The sequence below is a fragment of the Diadema setosum genome, chromosome 7 (genome assembly GCF_964275005.1).
Source record: "Diadema setosum chromosome 7, eeDiaSeto1, whole genome shotgun sequence".
NCBI lineage: Eukaryota > Metazoa > Echinodermata > Echinoidea > Diadematoida > Diadematidae > Diadema > Diadema setosum.
In genome coordinates, this window is record NC_092691.1 from 32,879,799 (window position 1) to 32,902,214 (window position 22,416).

Below are 22,416 nucleotides of genomic sequence, written 5' to 3' on the forward strand. Positions count from 1 at the left end.
TGAGCCTGTATATACTGCAGAGAACGATATTTCCACAACATGAAATTTTTGTGAATAGTCACTGGCATTCACTGCATGAATTGTAGACAAGAACTCTAACATGCATTTCAATTTCACAAATCTTTGCTCTTGGGAAATTTTCAAAATTAAAATGCACGCAAACATTCCTGGTTTTGCAGTATGAAAATGATCGTACATGTACCTGCATTGCATTTACATTGTTTGAAATACATTAATAACTTATACATTAACCTTTTTCACCTGAAAGAAGCAACAATTATTATTCCCATGATCTAGTCTTGTTGCTTCTCCCAGTAAATCCAAGTCTTACATACCACCCCTTCTGCACAATACAATGGGCCCTGATGTGCATTCACTATCTCCAGTTGATAATATATCATATCAACATATTACTCATGTTTTGCTAACAAAGGTTCTTGAAGACTTAAAAGCTCATTCGAGGCTTGCCAGAGGCTAGCCTGGACATGCAATTGGCAATGCATGCCTTACTGAATTTTCAGTCAGCAAATGTATCCTGCAGAATCAGTTGAATAAATCAGTATACTCAGACGTCTATTAGTTAGTGCATATCTTTACAGCTAAGGTTGTTACAGACAACAGTTACTGCCACTGCCCAAGGAATCAACTAATGCTTTCAAACTGGATTTCAAGTATAAAAATATATAAAGTACAAACAGTTTCATTGAATACACCTCACTCTGTCCTCGAAGTAAAATCATCCACAAGTATGACAACATTAGCAGACTGGCCCACTCATATGGACATCTTCAGACCATACTCTGTTGTCTGCTGCGAAGCGTTGCTTCTTTGTTGCTAGGCGATGCAGACTGCTTGGCCAGGGATCCATTATTGGTGAGTTCCAGGATTTGGTAAATATCCAGGGCTTCTCCTGGGCATGAATGTAAACGAAATGCTACAAATGTGAGATGTTCACAATGACCAGGAACTGGCATTGATAATATGGCATCTTGAGATTCATAAAGCTACTATGATATTTCTTACGATGCATTAAAGCACCAACTTCCAGTATCATATTTCTTTAACAGTGAGTTGTTTTTAGAATGTAGATACTTTCTTTTCAAATATAATATACTGTTCTACCACTGCATTCACCTTTTGAAATTGAATTATGCTTGTGTCTGCTGTTTTACTAAATTACATGTATTCTTCAGTACTTTAGAACTGAACTGACTTGAACATGGACAAAATACACACAATAATAGTTTATGCACGGCAAAATTACTGACAAACTATTTAGAACTGGAACACACTCAAAAAAGGTTTTCAGGATCCCACGAAAGGAAAGCATATTCCATCTTAGCCTTTTCACGAAATGAGGTGGATCTGTCATTAGCTAACTCAGTGAGGAAGCACATTTTAGCCAGTTACAGTTCGTAAACCAACTAACCAATAACCCCAGGTTTGTCCAAACAAAAAGCTACACATTACACACATATAGTGCCAGTCAGTACCAAACACTGGGGTGATATATGAGGCCAATTTTTGGTCTCACTTGGCCAAGTTTGAGTTAAAAATGGACATTAGAGAATATGTAATGGGAGCAAATGTTCTAGTATTGTTTTGCATGGTGTAAAAATTTTGCATATGTCACTCTCCACAGAACTATCATGAAAAATAATATTCACATGAGAAGTTTGGGAGATACTAAATCATGTACAAAAGAATACATTTCTCTGCAAAATTATTCACATGCAAAGTCCACTAAGATTGACCCTGAACGAAAAATCAATTCACCCCAAAACTCCCATGTTTACAGTACCTTGTGGGATACCGTAACCCCGCTGTAGGCCGTGGGGGTTCGATGGAGTCTTGCAATCCATAGTGACTTCCTTTCTCAGAACTGTGTCAATGTCTACTGCACTGAAGAAGGCTACAGACTGGACAGGAAAAGAGAAACATTTGCAAAAGTAACAGCATCCAGTAAAAACTATTATGAATCAAAAACAAATCATCATGCCACACAACCACATTTCAAACAAACTTTAAGATCATCAGGTGCAATTTGAAGCATTTCTGTGCTTCCAAACCACCGCTGAAAGCTTAGGAAGGTACTGAAGTTCATTATTCTCATGGTCGGACATCCGGGTATTTTGCGTGTCACGGGGTCATGGATAGCGGCGGAGTGAAAACAAACAGTCGCGTGAGCCTGGAGTGGTAACGCTGTACGTGTTTTCTGCCGGGGCGCCCCGCGAGCATAGCGCTAGCGCAAGCTGTACTACTGTAGCTGTGCGGGCGGCAGGATTAGGCCTTTGGAATAGGCCTACCCTAAATTAGGCCCGATACCCTAAGCCTACTACAGTACTAACGTTAGGCCTATAGACCTACCTGAAGTTTCTATGAGGTAGTAAGCGTAGATATCGGGGTAGGGCCTACTCAAAGAGGTTCTACTGCACATCTGGCCATTTTGTCGGGTCGTTGATCCAGAGTCTTGCCGCGATTTCATACGGGCACAGGTCCAGTTCGGTTGCCTTCAACTTGGCAAAATACCGGGACCGATCGATCGACAGGATCCAGATTTTCAGAATACTGCTCATGCTGGCAAGACATGATGCATGTATCTCATGAATGATGGCACAAATGACAAAATGAATAATGAAAAACAGTCCCCATGTCTGCGTAGAGTTGCACATAAGTTATACGCGTCGCACATGCACAGCATGCAGTATGCGCATTATGCAGGCTTAGCGCTTGCAAGCTGTTTGTTTTCACTCCAGTCAACCGGAAGTGACGTGTAGCCGACCGCAAGAATATTTTTGATTCACAGCAGAGCATGTCACTCCATCCTCTGATGCATTGTGCTTAAAAACTTTTGGACATGAAATTTAAACCTGCAGAACTTTTGCTGAAGTTCTGAGATCACTGAGTAAACCATGATGCTGTGTCCTGGAATAGTGTAAGTCACATTTATCTTCATCCTGTGAATACAACTTTCTTGTCTAGGATGTACAAGTCTACACAACTAAACATGACAATTATGAATATAATGAATTAGCTACTGGGCTTGCAACATTATACATACATAGAATGTATGTATGTATCAGTGCTTAGAGGCCAAGGGAATGAGGATTGTTAAAGTGGGGCTTATTAGGCCATCACTTTCTACTTACCTGGGGCAGGTCGTCCATGCCTACTTTGTGGGCAAACATGGCCCTGGTCAGCAGGTTGGTGATTTGCAGGGCCAGGGCCGCCCGGTGGCGGTCCTCACTGCGCACCAGGTAGCGCACCTCGTCGTGGATGCTGATGCAGAAGCGGCCCTCGATGGCGAAGGCCTCAAACAGCCAGCGCATGCAGACCAGCATCAGGTGCAGGTAGTCCACAGCTGAGCTCTGGACAACCCAGTTCACACGGCTGGTCAAGAACTGTGTTGTGGGAGTGCGGGAGACAGTGCAGGAGGCAATGCAGAAACACATGTCAGACAAAATGAAAAGAAAAAAAAAGTAAACTCCACCTGAGCATTCAATTACGACAGATCTGTGCATTACTGTCCAGTCTACATGGTCAATTTGTTAAATTAGATCGTGAGGTCATATGTAGTGTGAAGTAAAATTACAACAAAAAGAAGATAAAAAGCATAATTGAGTCCAAAGACATATTTGAATATATAAAAAAGACATATATGATAATTAACCAAATGCTAATTATTGACACTATTACTCTAATCAAATTTAGCTGGTATTGAAATGGAATTTGTACTTTCTTGTTCAAGACCATACAGCATAAACTATACTCAAGGCCAGAAACAACTTATTTTGAAACACTTGATACTGTTAGTTGACAATGAGAATCCTTGACTCACTTCGTTGTTGACCGTGTCTGGTTGTAGGGCTCTGCTAATACTGCAGTCCAGTACTGGTGTCTTGGGATTCTCGGACTGTGCAATCTCTTCCAGTTCATTGAACATGGCCGACTCACTGCAGGGGTAAAATGAAATGGGTGTGAAAAATCTGAAGAGTAAAATAACTTACGTATCAAAAATCTAAATTGCTTCTCTTTTACAATTACCAATGAATGGCATACCTATGAAATAATTTGTATATCCTACATAATCATAAAGTCATGAAAAAGATATTGCAGACTTGGGACATTAATTTTGTTCCTGCTCTAAATTCAGCACCTGCTGCACTTATATTTTAAATCTGAAAATACAAAATAATTACTTATCACAGCATTGATACCTTCAACTTCCATTAACTCTCAGCAACTTAAAATGATCACTCAAACAGAAAGTACAAATACATGACCTCAAAACTTCACACATAAAACTGGCATGATGCTCTTTAACCAGCTGTGATTTAACCTCTTTCTTTTTTTTTTTTTTTTAAGTCTAACTGACAAATAATTCACTCTCACCTTCCACCATCCCATTTGCGTTGATCCGTAATTTCCATGTTCTGTGGATTGACGTAAATCGATCTGGAGTTTGAGAGAGAAACAGAAAGAGGGAGTCAGTAAAAAAAACCCAACAACATGCAGAATATCTGTATTTGATGAAAAGAAAGGAGAGAAAAACATCCTCAGAAAGGGACGAGGCCAGAACGAAAGGAAACATCTTGGATGAGCAAGGTGCACAAAGACGTCAAACTGCATATGAGCTGAACATGTCATTCAGAAGACATGCACTAGACCAGCATGAGTTAGTAGACACAGGTAATCTAATGCAAAGACTTTCATTTTCAATACAAGCATTACTTATTCTCTGCATATCCAATTTTGCCCAACCAATTTTCATCTGGTACAACCCAATACCAACACAGATCATCACAATTTCCTCATTAAAAAATAACAAAACAAAACAATCACCTAATATATAAGCAAACTTAGAAGGCTAAAAGTGTAATTTCATCCAAAACACCCGACAAGTCTATATCTCAAGGATAAAGGCATAAAATTAAAAATAAAAAAATAAAAACAAAAGATAAAGCCAGAGATAAACAACAGAAGAAAATCTCACGCTGATCTATGTGCCTTCTTCGACAACTCCTTGAGCTCCTCCAGAGTCAGCCACCCGTCTCCATTCATTGTGTTCATCTCAGTTTCCTCGGTGAGGGTCTGACCGGAAGAAGACAGGTGGTACCTAGAGAAGAATGAGGTATTTGGTTACTAGGAGCCAAGTGGAATCCATGCATGGGGTTACAAGGTGGTAGAAGTAACTGTATCACATGTGTTGGATATGACATGGGGGGGGGGGGGTGACATGACATTTGCACCTGCGACAATTGCTCCGCTCTTAATTTCTTCAAGGACTTAGGATTAGGGTTGTGGTAGGGTTTTGGGTTTTAAAAGTCCAATGTGAGGATTACGATTAGGGAAAGGGTTATGATTGTCGGTAGAATTTATGTTTGGCTTAGCATAAAGATATTTCATGGGAGCAATTGTCGCACGAGGAAATGTCATGGAAACGACATGGGGGAACTGACATATTTCTTCTGGTATGAAAATAATGATACTAGTAGCAAATTAAGTCCTGATGTTTTAAGGGATAATATCATGACAGCAAGCACTTACTTTTTTTTTTTCATTTTTCATTTATTTGAAAATTCATCAGACAAAACACTTCATGAAATGCCCCGGCCCCCCTGTTCAAAAGTTATGAAATTTTAAACATTTGGTTGATTTCATGTGCTGATTTCCTTCAAACTTTCACCAATTGTTTCACTGATCTACCTGCATATATATGTTGAATCCACATATGATGGTCTGAGAAACTTCCCTTTCATCTTTACAATCATATTTATCTCCTCTGTAAACAACAGGGTTGCCACATACCATTCTACGGAGACATACATCTTAACATGACATTACAAAGACTAAGCAGAGAAGACGAACTACCAGCTCTCTGGAGTCCTCTAATCACACTCACATCCTCCTTCCCTTGGTTGCCATGTAGATGTCTCGCGCCTTGTCTCCAGCCTCCTCCTGGCTCAGCCTGTGGTTGAACTGCATCAGGAGGCGGATGGCAAACTGCTGGCCAGCGCCGTATATGCGACCGTAGTTGATCACCTGGGGAGATTGAGAGAGAGAGGGAGACTGTGCATGTGTGTGGCAACGACTGTTAACATTTATAATGCTGGCAGTGACAGGAGGTGATGCTGATGATGATAGTTATGATGATGACAACAATGAGTACTGGTGCTTATGATGATGATGACGACAATGAATATGACGACGAAGATGATGATGATGAAGATGATGATGATGTGTCTTTCTGTTTGGTTCATATAACTTCTCACCAAACTCAATCAAACATATACATAGAGCATTAGCAATACGGTGAAATACTACCAGACAAATATCCCTTACTGTACTATTCAGAATTACAAAACATGTACATATATTTTCAGCCGATAACATCATAACAAGAGATGGATTAATACTATATTATGAATAGTGAATGAATGAATTAACAATAAGGGATAATGACAGAATTAACAAATTATGACAGAAAAACAAAAACAAAACAAAAACTTAATTAATAGATGCACGAATAGCCTATATGATATGGCCTAAGGAAAGGAGTAGTTAGGAGCTGTCGAGAAAAGAGTACATGAAACCTCTTAGTGTCATCATCATCATCATCACCTTTGCTTGGTCCCGGCTGATGCCTACGGTGGATGCGGTCACACTGTGCATGTCGGTTCCCTCGCTCCTCTTCCCCTGCAGCATCATCCAGCTGAAAGCTGTGCATCCTGTCATAAAGTGAGATGAGATTAGTTGAGAAAATGGTATGATCTGATTGATAAACCCCTTTCATCCAGGATTCATCAATTTCTCACAGATTGTCTCCATGTCTCCATGAGAATTCTAATTCTGTCCACTTCAAACATTATTATATAAAAATACATGTTCACATATCATTCCTGGAACGAAAGCAATCGAGGGCAAGAAAAAACCCACCATCAACACCAGCATCTACAACACCATTACCACTGCCAACACCAAGACTGACATTACTAGCAACATCAAAAACACCAACACCAACACCAACATCAACCCTAATAGTAACACCAACATAATCTCCTACAGGAATGTTTTACCGCACATGAGCTTTTCCTGATCTCACACAAGTTAGTCATGTTGTGCCCCTCACCATGGAAACCAGCAAAGTTCTTGTCACCAAGAAGAGCGGCGATCCAGAGCTCTTGGGAGTCGACATCTGCTCCGACAAAGTGGTATCCAGGTGGAGATTGGACCATGGACTTTAGTTCGCTACCGACGCGATCAGTCTAGGATGGATGAAACACAATTTCTACCTTATATGTTATGGCTCTCATGTGATTCTCATTTGATCTGCAAAACACACAGACTGTAGTGTGGGCATTTGTTTTGTATGCAGACATACATGTCATTTGAGAAGTTGTTTTATCATCAGTAATCACAAAGGCAGCGTGTAGTCTCTACGAAGTAAATCCTAATCTTGGTCTTGAAGCAAATATCAAATGATGCCTCTGGCTCCCTGTGGGCAAGAGGTTAAAAGAAAAAAACAAAAACAAAACAAAAACAAAAAACACCATGAAACACATAGTATACATACTACTCTCGACCAACAATTTCAATGATAATGCAACTGACACATTGTTCTTCAAAACCAAAAATACTTTCCATCATATCTTTGTAAGTTATACGCTTATGTCAAAACATACAAATTCAAAATGTGCGATCAAATTTCCTGACAAATTTGTACAACTTTTACTGATGATTTTCATTTTCAAATTGCCAAAGCTGGACTGCAGCTTTACAGGTGTAATTCATAAATACTGCAGGGCTGCACACTAACACATTTTATTACTGGTCTGACCTGTCTGTCAGATCTCTGTAGGTACCCAGTTTTTCCATTCTTTTACTGGTTCATTCCTAAAATAGTTACTGGTCCGACAGTGATTTTTATGAGATTTTAAAATGAGATGTAAAGCCAACTCACTCGAGCGTTACTGGCCGTGAGCCATGTTGGCTCCACTGCTCGTCTGGTGACGGTACCAGCCGTGATGACCCTTGGGATGATGGCGCCGTAGAAACCATCCTCCTCATAGTCAGGGCTGCGGACAACTGACCGTGGCAATTCATTCTTCTCCAGGCCCACCACCATCTGTGATCTACAGTGTGGAATAAAGAGTAGATGACAATTTAAAAGAAAGTGGAGTAGAAAGTGTTAGAGAGGCACTGCTATGATTTTCTTTTCTTTTGAGGAACTTTCTTTCTTAGAGCTGCTCTTTCTATACAATTCATAAATCATTGTGAATGTATCCTAGGATACAAGTGTTTTTCCACCATGACAAATTTTCCCCCCATTTTTTTTTTTCCCCTTTGTAAAAGGATCATTTCCTGTGATATTTATAATGCATATGATCCCATATTACCTCCTACCACTATTGTATATTTTGTAACATCAGCTAAGCAACTTTCACATGTAGTGGTATTTTGAATACTAATTTTGCAGATTAACTGCCTTTGATCACTTATAATGATGTACAAGAAAACTAATGCATACAGATTCTGTTCAAATTTTTATTTTAGAATCCTTTTTTTCAATCTATTAAAAGTTCTGTCATGTCATTTTCAGTCCGAAGCAGACAGTGAAATGACTTGAATTAAAGTGATATCAACTGACGCGATCCTCTTGTTGGCATTCCTCCAGAAGGAGATGAACTTGTTGATTTCCAGGATGCGATTGGCCTGGGTTCCTCCCCCTGACCTCAGGGTTCCGTCCTCCACCTTGCTCAGGAAGTCTTTGGCCAGGGGACTTCCCACGTTGTTCTCAGCGCCATCCTGAACGGGAAGGAATTAGGAGTAAAATACAACGGATATTACAGAACAGGCCAGCCAACTGCCGCTAATTGTAGATATTGTTACAGACTGTGATGAAAGGAAAATAAACTTCTCTAAATGTTCAATGCTAGAGTCATTAAGATTTAGCATCAATATGCTCTCCAAGACGGTTTTTGCATATGACACTGTGTTTACTTGAAATAAGCTTGTTCCCCAATGGAGGCATGTCATGAACTAATTCTAGTTTTGTTTTTTGTTTTTTTTTGTTTTTTTTTTTGGGGGGGGGGGGGAAGGGGTTGTAATCAATGATATGACTTTTGGTAATCTTTGAAAAGTCCAATTCAGGTAAATATTCAATTGTCCTCAGCAGTCATTTCAACCCTAGAACTGCTAATGTTCTTACACAAGATCTCTGGGAAGCAATTTTGTTGTATGACAGCATACTGAGGAGACAAGAGTCTTACAAAGACTACTAGGAAAAAAAAATGATTGTGTAGTTGAGTATGACTACTGTGTAAATTCTGAACCTACTGATCATAAGAAAAGTCTGCATAAAATAGAGACAGAAAAAAAAGATAGAAAGAAAGACAAACCAACAACTGACCTTGTGTGGCAGCTTGTAAAACCAGCAGCCCGGTACCCGAACATCCTTGACAGGTAATCGTCCACTGTGATTAGGGGCAGAGTTCTGGCTCTCTTTAACCTGCATTAGAGAGGAAGGTCACCCCATTCTTGACATGCACACAAGAATGACAGAATTCCTTTCTTTCATCAAATTTTACACGAACATATATCCATCAGTCTGTTGTTGTCATATCACTTGTTGGCTTCACATAAATAAATAACTGACAAGTGAACACTCTTTGAAGATATGATACTTATCATCTGAACTCAAATCAATTGATAAAGAGGACATACACTACATTGATCTCTTTGCTGTCAGCACAGCAATGCAATAAACAGATTTCTCTGAGAACCATAAATGATGAAATGCAAAGACTCATTTCTTTTTTAAGTTACATGCTTTGACAACACTGCAGACAAACAGAGCTACCAAAACCAAACATGGAAAGTGGGCATACATGATGGTTTACTTTATGACAATTGGAAACTACATCTATTAGAGTTGAAATATTTCATAAGCCTCGTTTGTTCGTTTGTCATTTATTCTCTACTAAAACTATAAATGTCGCTACGGCGACTGGTATGCCTCCGCCATAATGCATGGTTCTCCTAATAGGTCTATAGTACAATGTCTTGACAATGTGTGATGACAGTTTCACACAATTGGCAAAATATTAAAATAACAGGTTTGCCACAAATGTGCTGAATGTTCACTTTCCTAGAACTAGGTTCAATTGGATGAATGATTAAAACGTCAGAGTGCAGGTATTTGGGGAAATGATGATTTTTACTTGACTTTTGACCCTTTTATAAGTTTATGCATTGAGTAATTTTCAAGGTATTGAGAAAAAGTATAATTTCAGTATCAAATGGTAAAATAGTATTATCTAAACCTGGTCTTTGATGTTTGACCTCACAGTTCCAAAGAGAATCACTGTTAGGTAGAACATGCATAAATATGTAAGTTTCATGATGATACCTTGAGTTACTTTCGAGATATGGAGGAAAAAGTGCAATTCAGCACTTTCACTTGACCTTTGACCTTTTGGCAAGAAACTTCCCACAGAATATATACTGGGCAATACATGCATACATCAAGTTAAAAAAAAAATCCTTCAGGCATTGCATAAATATAAGGAAAGTAGTGATATTTTGAGGAGTTGACCTTGACCTTTGACCCATGACCCCCAACTTCCATACATAATCACTGCCCATCGGTACATGCATATATACTAAGTTCCATGAAGATACCTTGAACCATTTGCGAGATATGGAGAAAAACATGAAATTTCAACCTTTTTTTCCACAAAATAACCTGTGACCTTTGACCCTGTGACCCTAAAATCCAAACGAAGTATTATCCCCCCAGGATATACCCTCATACCAAGTTTGATGTAAAACCACCACACGGTTCTTGAGATATCGACAAAAACAAAACGTGACGGACGTACGGACAGACGACCCGAAAACATAATGCCTCTGGCCACTTCGTTGGCGGAGGCATAAAAATATATAATAAAGGTAAACCCCCTCTCCAAAAAAATATATAGTATTCACGTAATATGAAAATATAAGACTGTTATGAAAAATTGGAAGTCTTTATGCTCAGTATAAGTCCTTAGCACAAGTTTCCATGCAGCGTGTATTCCACAAGCACAGAATAATATATGCACCTTTGAAGAACTCTTGCCATTGTCAGTGTCACTGAAGTCTTCATCCAGTGCAAAGTCCAAGCTATTAACATCAATTGCATCTCCATTGATGGTTGATGCTTTTGAGCTGACTTCCTCTTTTCTGGCCAACTCCATCTCCTCAAGGCTCCTAAACACATATGCACACAAAACCAAACCAGAGAAAATGAGATCCTTGAGCAAATACATCAATATAGATTTTGATTCATCTGGGCAGTATGATAACAATACATAAAGGAATCTGTTTGACTGGACTTACCCAGGGCTGCACATTAACCCATTTTTTCTACCGGTCCAACCTGTCTGCCAGACCAGTAGATACCCAGTGTTACCATTGTTTACTGGTCCATTCCTGAAAAAGTTACTTGTCCGACAGTGATTTTTACTGGTCAGAGACCGTTGGACCAGTGCCAGTGTGCAGTGTTGACTTACCTAAAAAAATCACGGAGAGTGCATTTTCATTCATCCGTCACAGATGAATGTGCACCTGCCAGATAGAGCTGAAGATATGACTCGAACAAGCCACAAAACTGCTCTCTTCATGATTTTCACAAGTCCAGCAGAATAGATTTCATTTAGTGTTGTTATCCTTGCGCAAACTTCGTGGTGCATTCCACCTTCTCAAAACTTATATTAGACATACAGCACACAAGATTAAATCGAACAAGAAAGACCTTGGGTGCAAACTCCATTGCTGCAAGCTTCTAAACATAAGCATTCAAACAAACTGAGAAATAAAAATCAGAGAAAAAAACAACAACAAAAATGATGATGTACTTGTGCAACATTAACAGAAAACTTTGCCTGCATATTAAAGACTTTCATATAAGCTAAGACACGATGAAGGTCACCATGACACAATCTTTATTGAGCAGCATTCTATATCGTGATGGCCATATTATACTTCTCCTTGAAAAGAAAAGAAAGAAATCATATTACTAAATTGTATCATCCTGCCACAAACTGTCAAAAACCACCAGCAATATGATCTAAACACATGGACCATGGTGAATGAGGAAAAGACATATACCAATCACAATAAAGTGCTGCTGGAAGATTAACAGTAGTCCTGATTACACTCGTCAGGCACATTGCAACCATAATAAACTTTACAGTAAATGGATGATCACTAACCCTAAGGGGAATACTGGTTCAATCTTCTGCTCCTGGGAACCAGCGGTTCCTACTTCATTTCTGTTCAGCGGTCGTCCCGGCACCAGGTACCCCCAGCCATGCTTTGCAGTGAAGTGGAGGGGATAGCCCTCCCAGGTGAGGCGCAGGAGTTTGGGGGTCACCCGCGTCTGTGGGCTGATGAGGGAAGGACCGGGTGACCAGTCGGTGTGACTCCGTCGAGGACATAGCTCACGGAACCATCTAGCACAGAGGAGAGAGTCAACGTAACAATTGTTCTCCATATTAAAATGTAGTTTGATTTTGCATTTTGTGCCCCTTTGTAATTCTGCTCTAATCTGACAGAAGACTTTCAACTTTGTTGTTACTACTGCAGGGTGGCCAAGTTTGTTGTTACTACTGCAGGGTGGCCAACTTCTGTAAATCAGGAAACACACTGACGTACAAAAGAATATCATTCTGACAGGTGAAAAAAAAACAAAAACAAAAACAAAAACAAAAAAACAACAAAAAAACAAAACAAAACACAGACTTCACAGACTTCAGTTTTCCTTCTATTCTTTTTGACATATATTCAGAAGTTGTCATTGCATGTTCCACATTAATACACACACTTGCATTTTCTCATCTCCAGGTAAAGTAATTGATTTTTGTGGCATAGTATAGCTTCTTTTTTTTTTAGAGAGAGAGAGAGAAGGTAAACTTCAGAAAAGCTGGTATGAATATGAAAAGAAAAGCTGGCATAAATATGAACTATCCATCTAAACTCACATTGGATATCCCATCATGTGCTGGTTGACCTTAGGAATCCTTTCTGCTGTCAAGAGCACATCTTTTACTGCACTCTCCTCCTCCTCCTCTCCCTCCTCCTCAGCCTGCTCTTCTCCCGTCTCCTTGGCAACTGTCTCCTTTTCCGGGATCTTCCTTTCTCTCCTTGAGGGCTGGGCCTTCTTAAGCTTATAATCCTCCACAGCCCAGTCCAGCTCCCACAACCATGGGTCTTCCTTAAATCTGTAGCGGCAAACATTGGGAAGCTTGTATAAGCATACTATTACACCTAAACAGCACTTAAATGTCATCCTTTCACACATTATTTACACACTTATCTACACATAAGTTAATACTGTTGGATTCACAAAATATCAGTACATGAATCTGTTGGTTAATTCATATCACAATAAAGATATTTGTGCTGGTGTTTAAATGTCTTCATGTAGTAACATCATACTGCTCTCAACTGCTAATTACCATTATTCAACAAAAATAAAGCTCAGGTCTAATCCAATACATTTGTAGGCTCAAGCATGTGTAAAATATAAAATTTCCTCGGATAGAACATTTAAAAATATGCCATTAGAACCAGTACTGAGTTAATATTAAAAGTCTTATTGATTTACCAATGTTTAAAATGCAGTTCATTCAACGTATTATAGTTTTCCATGCTTGACGGTTCACAGGCAACATGCGTACAGAATGTCTGGTGTCAGGCAAACTGAGAAAAGATTATCATAATTAATTCACAGGATTGCTGTAGATGAAATGTATGTTACATCTTAAAACATAAGTGAGGATAAGATGAAACAGGGTGGGAGGAGGGTGAGGGGAGATGGGGTGGGGGTTGAGCACACACACCTGTCATGGTGGAGGAGGTTGCAGGCATCGTTGGCGATGTGCATGAGAGACTGCTTCATCTCCTGCTGGAGGTGGTCGTAGGTCTCCTGCGCCTCCTGGAGGTACCGCTCCCAGTTCTGGTTGACTGGCAGGTAGGCCTGGCCCATCTCCAGCATGGCGGCAAAGGTCACTGGGTGCGGGAACCTGTGAAACATGCCATCTCTTTCACTTATCTGTGTCTCTGAGAGGATATTCCTTACATTTAGACACTAAGAGCCAAGCAAACTTACAATGATGTCCCCTGCTGATTTTTGCACTCATATGTAAGATACTGAACATCAGACTTTCATCACTGCACAGTCCAACTTTTAAACACCACACTCCTACAGCTATTCAGAGTAGAAATTTATGACATTTGGGTAGACAGTGAAGATTTGCAGCTACATTTCAGATTGTGACATAGGTTTCAACCTCTTCAATTACGAAGGACAATTTGTCTGGGAAAAAAAAACCCACCTAAACCAAACCAAACAAAAACAAAACAAGCTAAAAACACCTACAAGTGACACTTATGGATGTTACTGTTCAGTCTGAGTGCTTGGTCTTTTTCCTGAAAATCATACACACATCATAAAAGTATGAGAATCTTGTTCTATTCACTATCCCACTGAAATTTTGCCTTTTTTCGAATTGGTGAGACATGGTGCCAATCAATTTCAATTTGTTATCCTGTTCTAAAGCTCTACACATTTGGTATCATTTCTTCTTTTTTCGTTGGGGGGGGGGGGGGGGGTTCAAAGTTAATACACATCAATCTTTTAGTTGGCAAGTGCTTGAAGTCTTCAACCATTAGATAACAATTGAAAGTGGTTGTGCAGCACACATTCTCTATAGAACCCAGTCAGTATACACAAAGGATCAGTCATAAATGAGCTTAAATGGTGCAATAGGACAGCCTACCTTTCAAAGAACAGTGGCAGAAGCTTGCTGAAGACTTCATGTGTTGCAGCAACATCTTTGGCACAATATGTCATCAAAGACTATAAACAAGTATGAGATACAACACAATGCATTTCACACTTCTTTTTCATCACATGTATGGAGATAAAATCTTATACTGCTAATTTTTCTCTAATCTTCAGCTAGACTACAATACATGCTCAGTTGCTGGTTTCTATGAATATGCATAAATTATTGCAACAGTTATTGACAGACATGTACAGCATCTGACAAAGCTCTCAATCAACTCTCCTCATTCAGAGACAACACATTTAGTGATGATTGCAAAAAGCTACAAATCACCTTTTCCTTACTTTTTCTTGCCTTCTCTTTCTTTTATTCCTTCCTGCTTTGTGCTGAACATGGCAGTCTCATTATATGTCATACAATACATTAAGAGAATTTGGTAGTGCTTGATGCATGGTCACCAGTCATCATCACTATCAAGATGCCTTATCAAATCCAACATTTTGTACATTAGTGTGTAACCATCATCAATCAATACAGCTTCTGTAAATTGTCACACCATAATCATCTGCAAACAATGCTTGTTTTGTGATGTAAAGCTAATAAATTCATGCCTGCAAGAGAAAGACTATCACATTTAAACTGAGACAACCCGATGAGAATACATTCTCTATAAGACTTTACAAACACACCATTGTCAATTACTGCAGGCAGTGCACATAATAATGACAGTGTGAATACCACATATATTAAAGTGGTTGTAAACCTGTTCCCCTTTTTCATTGTGCTCTTGCGACTAAACACCAAGACATCACCTGAAAATTGTCCCTGATCTCTGCCATGGTTCCCGTTACGAATGTGTCCCGCTTGCTCTTGTCCAGCGAGCTGCCATCTTCGTTGTAAAGCCTATACACGTCTGCCAGGTTGTTTGGGCTACTCTCAGCTAGCCATGCTGTTGCCTGCAGCATTGGATGTTGAGATAGTAAGATGTGAGATCATGACAAATTAAAGATAGTCATATAACAGAAAAACAAGTAGATGAAAGCTAATTTAATTCAAATCTTATTTCACAGAAACACAATATACCAAGAAAGAAACCATGAAGATGGTGATGTAATTACCAAACATGATCCACACCCACAATGCTTTCAATCCGATAAATACTACAAGTGAACTGCTCAGATTAAACTTCAGTTTACACATCTGCCTGTAACAAGACTGAGTATGGAATACTGTCTCTTTCAGTCACCTGTCAATCGAAAAAGCAAATTGAGGAATGTTTAAAAGATATATTGACTGCTTTCAGACTGAATATGTATATATATATGTATATGCATGCAGTACTATGCTATCATGTAGTCTAACCCAAGCCACGTGGGACATAATTATTCTCACCGGAGGTCCAAATGACTTTCTTTTCTGCTGTTTCCTCAACCATGGTGCAGCGACGGCATTGCCTCCCTTCGCATTGACATTCCACAGTGCCCTCTGTAGAGTCGTCTGCCCAGACACACACATGTGGAGGCTGAGTGTGTCAAGGAATCTTGTCTTCGTTCCCTGCAAGATGGCATGCAAAGCATCAATCTCGACTTCAAAATTGAATGAAAATGCTACCAATTTGTGATTTCACAAACTAATTCTTAGACGTTACATTAATTGATGTTCTTGCAAATATACATATATATATATATATATACACTGTATATATGTGTGTGTGTGTGTGTGTGTATGTATATATATCGCTGTCCCCATGAAAAGTATCCCAAAAAACAACAGACAAACAATGACTAAAGGGCTTAAATCATCACTCTGCCTCAAAGAACCAGAGTGCAACAATACCCTCATTGCTTTTTGGCCAACCTGCAATAGGTACTGCTCCTTGACAAAGCTGCGGTCAAAGCTGACGTTGTGGCCCACCACCAACCTCGGGGTCCACTTCCGGCCCACAGGAGGCTTGGTGGAGGAACCCTTGGTTTCCATGGCGATCAGATCAGACAGCCTCACCCGCTGGGATAGGGACAGGTGGTCTTCGATCAGCCTGTGGCTACACCACGAGTACCTGGTAAAACAAGATTTCAGAGGAAAAAGACCATTATTCTTTTGTATCCTAGAAAATTTGAAGTCACCTGTATATTTTCCCTGAAATAAAACATGTCATAACTTGGTTCATATGTATGATGTGCTTTTGAAACACACTTACACAGCATATTCAAGATTTTGCTGGGGTGTCATTTCAGTCAATCAGCTGGCTCTATTTTAGCATGACTTCTAGACAGTCAACTGTGAAAGGAAGTCTGAGGTTTTCAGGAATCATTGCCAAAGCCATGCAGTTTTATTTCATTCCATTTTATTTAATTTCATTTATGAATGAAAATTATTACAAACGTGCCAAATCTGACAATTTGGCACGTTTGCAATATGCCTCATAGTATTAAGAAAGGAAGGTTTGGACAAAAGTTAGGAGGATTGGCAAAAGTTATTCTACAGAAAGACTGTGAGTGTGACTAAAGTATTAAAGGGACACTCCATTACTGTACCAAGCATTAGGAGACACTGCCACTGCCAGCGTTGGAAAGTTTCCCTCAACCATACAGCATTCCACATCAAACACAATCCCTGGATCATCAGGAAAAGGCACAGGTATCGGCTCTCCATCTGCTGCATATCTGCAAAATATGAAATCAGAGAATTTGTAATATTTTCACATTTTCTATGTTCCAGTTGAGTTACCCATATCCTTCTCTCACAGAAACTACAACAATCTTGCTGTGAATAGTTGATTACATTAAGAGATCAATGCTGAATTCAAGTTACAACACAGTGCTGAATTACACATGAACAAATAAATCATAATAACTATTGACAAGCTTTGAACTTTTTCTTATGTTTTGTACCAACTGGGCTATATTAATTACACCACAAACTATGTGGTTTGAGTACCAGTAATGATATGAATATTGTTATGTTTATTTCATGTCTCATTTTTGTGCATTTTATAGGTCTCTTTTTTTTCTGGGCTTTGGGTAATTTTACAGAACATCATGTTAAGTACATTTCACAAATTCTTCATTTGCAATGCAAATCAGCCCATCTTCCAAATCCTATTATTATGTAACATTTACACATGCTACATAGAAAATGAAGAAAAATGAACCCATTGCAAGAATCAAATACATAGCTGCCTCATTACTTTGTCCAGCCTTTTTGGAAGACCCACTCCTCTGGCATTGGTGGGAGTGTGCACTCCGCTACTTCTTGGGCTAAATCCAGATATGCCTCACTCTGCTTGTTGGCCAGAATTTGGAAATGCTCATCAATATTATGCCCATAGAGCCTGGGCAAATCAAACTTGACATCAGGAAGAATGGTGCCTTCCTTCCCCCACAGTCTGTGACTTTCGAGATGACACTTGGCCTTTTGCAAGGCCTCCTGTTGGTCAGCCTCTGGCTGAGCAGATTTCTTGGCAGCTCTCTTCTTCCTCTTGAAATTGAAGACCTGGTCGTGGAGGTGCTTGGATAGCATCTGAATGTTGATGGGGTTCAGCCTCAATTCCGGCGATACAGACATCTTGCTGGAGTTCACCGATGTTGGCTCCTCCTGGGGAGAAAAGCCTGGTGATGTTGGCAGTGATGATGATGATGACGATGAGGAAAGAGAACAAAGAATCGTCTTTCTCTGGCTCCATCTCACATGGTGGCAAGTCCCAGGCAAACATTTCACTGGTGGGATGAACTTTGGCATTCTAGCACCACACAACCTCTTTGGTAACATCATACTTGAAATTTTCCCCGACGAAAACATTGTCAGTTCCTTGCATAAACCATTAAATTTACAGCGAACATTTGAAAGTGCTCATCACTGCTCAGTGCTCTTTTTCATTAAAAATGAAACTCTGGCCTCTGCAACCAGCAGTATTAAAATGCAACAACCCAACCAGATACATTAGTTGCAAAGGATGCCAAAACATCAAATCAATCATATATGACAACAGTGGATTCCCTTCCTAGATGACATCTGTTGCTTTGAAAGAAAAAGGCAAATGGTAAACGCGTAAGTTTGGTATGGAAATGGGCCATGGCTGCGGCTGGGCCTCATTGGACATGATCTCCTTATAAGTTATGTCTAATTGACTGTTCGAAACAGTGCATGACTGAAAACGAATTGATAAGCCAGCTGATGTCCCCACGCCACAGTATTTATGATTAGGAACTTGGAAGTTGTATACAGTGTACAACTTACAAGGTTTCCTGTTGTACAACTTCGTTGTCTTGGGCGGACAGGTGCGGTAGTCGTTCATTGACCTACCTACCATGCACTGTGATTATAACAAACATGCAAGTGCGCGCTTGATCATGAAGGACGTACATACAGCTACAAAGTCGCAGTCGGTTGTACGTTAAGCTTGACAGTTCATCCTCATTTCACCAAACAATCAAATATCGCCAAGTTTCACGGTGTTTGTGCTCTCTCTGCATCATGTCGCTTGTACTTCAGCCTACAATTGTCGATGTTAAGGTTGTGGATAAGACGAACTGCGGAGTATTAATGAGCGGACAGCAGTACTTGTGACAATACATACATGTACTACCACTCAACCAGTGCAGTACGTTGTCCGTGTACGTACGTTGACTACATGTTTAATAGGGACTTTTCGATTTGCACGTTGAGCCAGGCGTCACCCTGTTATGACGTAGTTTTTACGTACTGCGCATGCGCGAGTGTCGACCCTCGGCTCATCGCACAAATTTCGAACGCGTTAACCCCGGTTATCACCGTCCACCCAAATCGGTTGCGCCGCGCTCAACCCACCATTGCTATGACGTCACACTCCTCTCGGGTATCGTGCGAAAGAGCACGATGACTCTCGGGAAATCCGTGCTCAGTTCACCTGTTTTCCTTTTTCTTTCGAGAGAATATTTATATTCTAATTACATGAAAGCTTATGATCTTGATACGTCACAGCAGCAGCGCTGACATACAAACTACAGCCTCTGGTACCTACTTTATTTGCCCGTTTTCACTGTTTCGCACTTTGCAACTGCCTACCGTAGTCCCACACATGCACTTACACGTAATGCTGTACGCAAACAGATTTTGGTGCTTTTGGCCTAGCTAATGCAGCAGTGCATTTGCCTGGTAGTCTTACCATGCATCATGTTTTAAAATCCACATCATTCCTCCCAGGATACGCATCTAGTCAAAGACAAAATAAATATCACAAGTACAGAAACGAGTCACAAATTCCGCTTATATGCACGCAAGGCACAGGGCCTGGTTGCCTCCTGCACACGCCACGAGACGTGACGCCGGCGCCCGAAATCGAAATGTATTTTAGCAGCGGGTCAACGTACAGACGTGACGCCTTGACGTACGGTTGCGCTCGGCGGCACGTCCTTCTCGTTCACCCAATCGAAAACTCCCTACTATGACGTAGCCTAGCCTACCCGTACCAGTGAATTTCTACCTCGCGCGTTGTGTTTTGATACGACACACGTGTGGATGAAATGTCACGAGACTGGAGTAATGTCTCCGCAGGATAAAGACCCATGAAGTCCACGCGAGGGAATGGTAAGAAATGGTAACATTCACAAGCTTCCACTTCTCAGCAATGGCCACGCCTCCGATAGTGCTCCGATAGGACGGTAGGACACACACACACACACACAAGTTGTCCTATAAACAACTCGCCCTAATGTAATTGAGAGTTTCTGTGTTTTACCTCCTCGACCAGACGCTGTGCGCTTTTTCCTGTACACAAAGCGACATATACAATGTATTATTTGGTTGACGCCGCGGACAAGAAAAAAGGAAAGTTCGGCCTCGGGAAGGCCGGATGAATAGTGCAGTATATCAACCACTGATCTCCCCTCTAGAGGGGAGATCAGTGATATCAACAATATCGTGTAGCAGGCATTTCTAGGGGAGAGGCAAAGTTGAATTCGATCTCCCCGTCATGACCATGGGCACGCGGAACCAATATTTGTCTTGTTTTTAAAGTGAGGGGAGGGGGTGAAGGGTCAATGGTTATGATGGTTATTCCCCTCCACGAAAGACGGAACCCGCCGAAAGTCATGGGTTTTTGTTGTGACTTTTTTTGTTTCTTTTTTTTTTTTCGATTGGGGAGGGGTGGGGCTGCAGCTCGGTTCCGGGGGGTCCCTGTTTGGAGAGCGCTACGAAAGCAGGACGGGGTTTCAAGTTAACTGCATCAAGTTTAATTGTTATATTCATCTCCAACAAATTGAAGATACAATGAAATGTTTGGGTTTCGCTTACTACTTTCACTTTTGATCAAACCCGACAATATCCTTGCTATTACACAAAAATAAGAATGGTGACAACAACGATAACAATAGCAAGATTTTGAATCGAAATATAAAGGCTGGTGGTGCTTTCCTTGTGTATATCGAGTCAATTTCGGTCTGCAGTCAATTCAAGTTGTCTATAGCAAACTGTTAATATAGGCACCAAGAGGCTATAAGTTAGGAAGAATTTCGAGTTCGTCATATCGCAAAAAAAAAAAGCAAAGTTGTGGAACTGTGATGAGTCCCACTTTAAGTCGGGGGTGGGGTGGGGGCAGGTCAAAATTCCAATATATAGGCTATACTATCATAGTGGACTATCAAAACCAACAGGCCTGTTTGTTCTAATGGGGAAAGTAAAATATTGGTCCAATAGAATACAATAGAACAATTTATAGTCCAATACCAAATCCAATAGAAATCTCACAAACACCAATAGAAAGTCCTATAAAGGTCCAATAGAATCCCAGTAGACACTCAGTAAGTTGGTCCTACAGGATATTTCCTGATGGTCCAATAAAAAACCGGCAGTCATCAATTGAAAGTTTTGTTGGAGACTCGATTGGAACCAATTCAAATTTATCGCAATAGTATTACATGCAATGACATTATAGCTAAACTAATCCTTCACCTATAATAGACTTTCTCAAATAGATATACACTGTACAACCTATTCGTATATAATTCTTTGCACTATAGCCGAATAGTTGTATAGCTTTTAGGAGTGGTTACTAAGCTATGTCACTCATTTATTATCAAAATATGAAAATGATATTTATGATAAGCTTGAATTACAACGTGATGTAATACATTGTCTAAGAGTTCAACGTTTAATTTTGGCATGAATACATGTTGTTCGGTTTTTTTTGTTTCGTTGGTTGTTGTTGTTGTTGTTGTTTTTTTTTTTTTTTTTTGGGGGGGGGGGGGGGCTTGGAATTCCATATGACTTTCCACGCACAGGTCTGCGTATTCTGTGTGGTCTGCGTCCACAAAATGTGTCGAAAAGCCGGTCTGTTTTTAGACATAGGCCTAATTATGGCGTCTGACGGTTTCCCTGAAAAGGGGTGTCTTTTTTTCCTTCCGATTGCCTCACGTTTAAGAGGAACGTCTGATAATATATTTCACAAAATGTGATTTTTATCGTCATCAGGGAGGTAAAATTCAAAAGATTAAATATGAAGATTGAAGGTGAGTGTGGATTATACAATCAAGTCTGATATGTTTAACTGAATTAATTCCTTATTGAATTTCAGGATTGTGCCAAATTGTCTTTATTTTCCGACTATTTA

At 40.1% G+C, this 22,416-nt stretch overlaps 1 protein-coding gene across 1 annotated transcript; it reads right to left on the reverse strand.

The window, feature by feature from the left end:
* Window positions 1-407: 407 nt before the first annotated feature.
* LOC140231189 (DNA polymerase subunit gamma-1-like) lies at window positions 408-18,722 on the reverse strand. Its single transcript, XM_072311337.1, has 22 exons — window positions 18,019-18,722; window positions 17,366-17,494; window positions 16,689-16,887; window positions 16,224-16,385; window positions 15,644-15,787; window positions 14,823-14,902; window positions 13,884-14,066; window positions 13,023-13,262; window positions 12,255-12,494; window positions 11,103-11,250; window positions 9,410-9,508; window positions 8,648-8,805; window positions 7,961-8,132; window positions 7,130-7,265; window positions 6,622-6,728; window positions 5,903-6,042; window positions 4,994-5,116; window positions 4,393-4,455; window positions 3,839-3,953; window positions 3,150-3,401; window positions 1,802-1,919; window positions 408-910 (listed from the first exon to the last, which is right to left on the reverse strand). Exons 1-22 carry the CDS (start codon window positions 18,627-18,629, stop codon window positions 789-791), a joined length of 3,741 nt encoding a protein of 1,246 aa, XP_072167438.1. The 5' UTR covers window positions 18,630-18,722; the 3' UTR covers window positions 408-788.
* Between the last annotated feature and the right edge of the window lie 3,694 nt (window positions 18,723-22,416).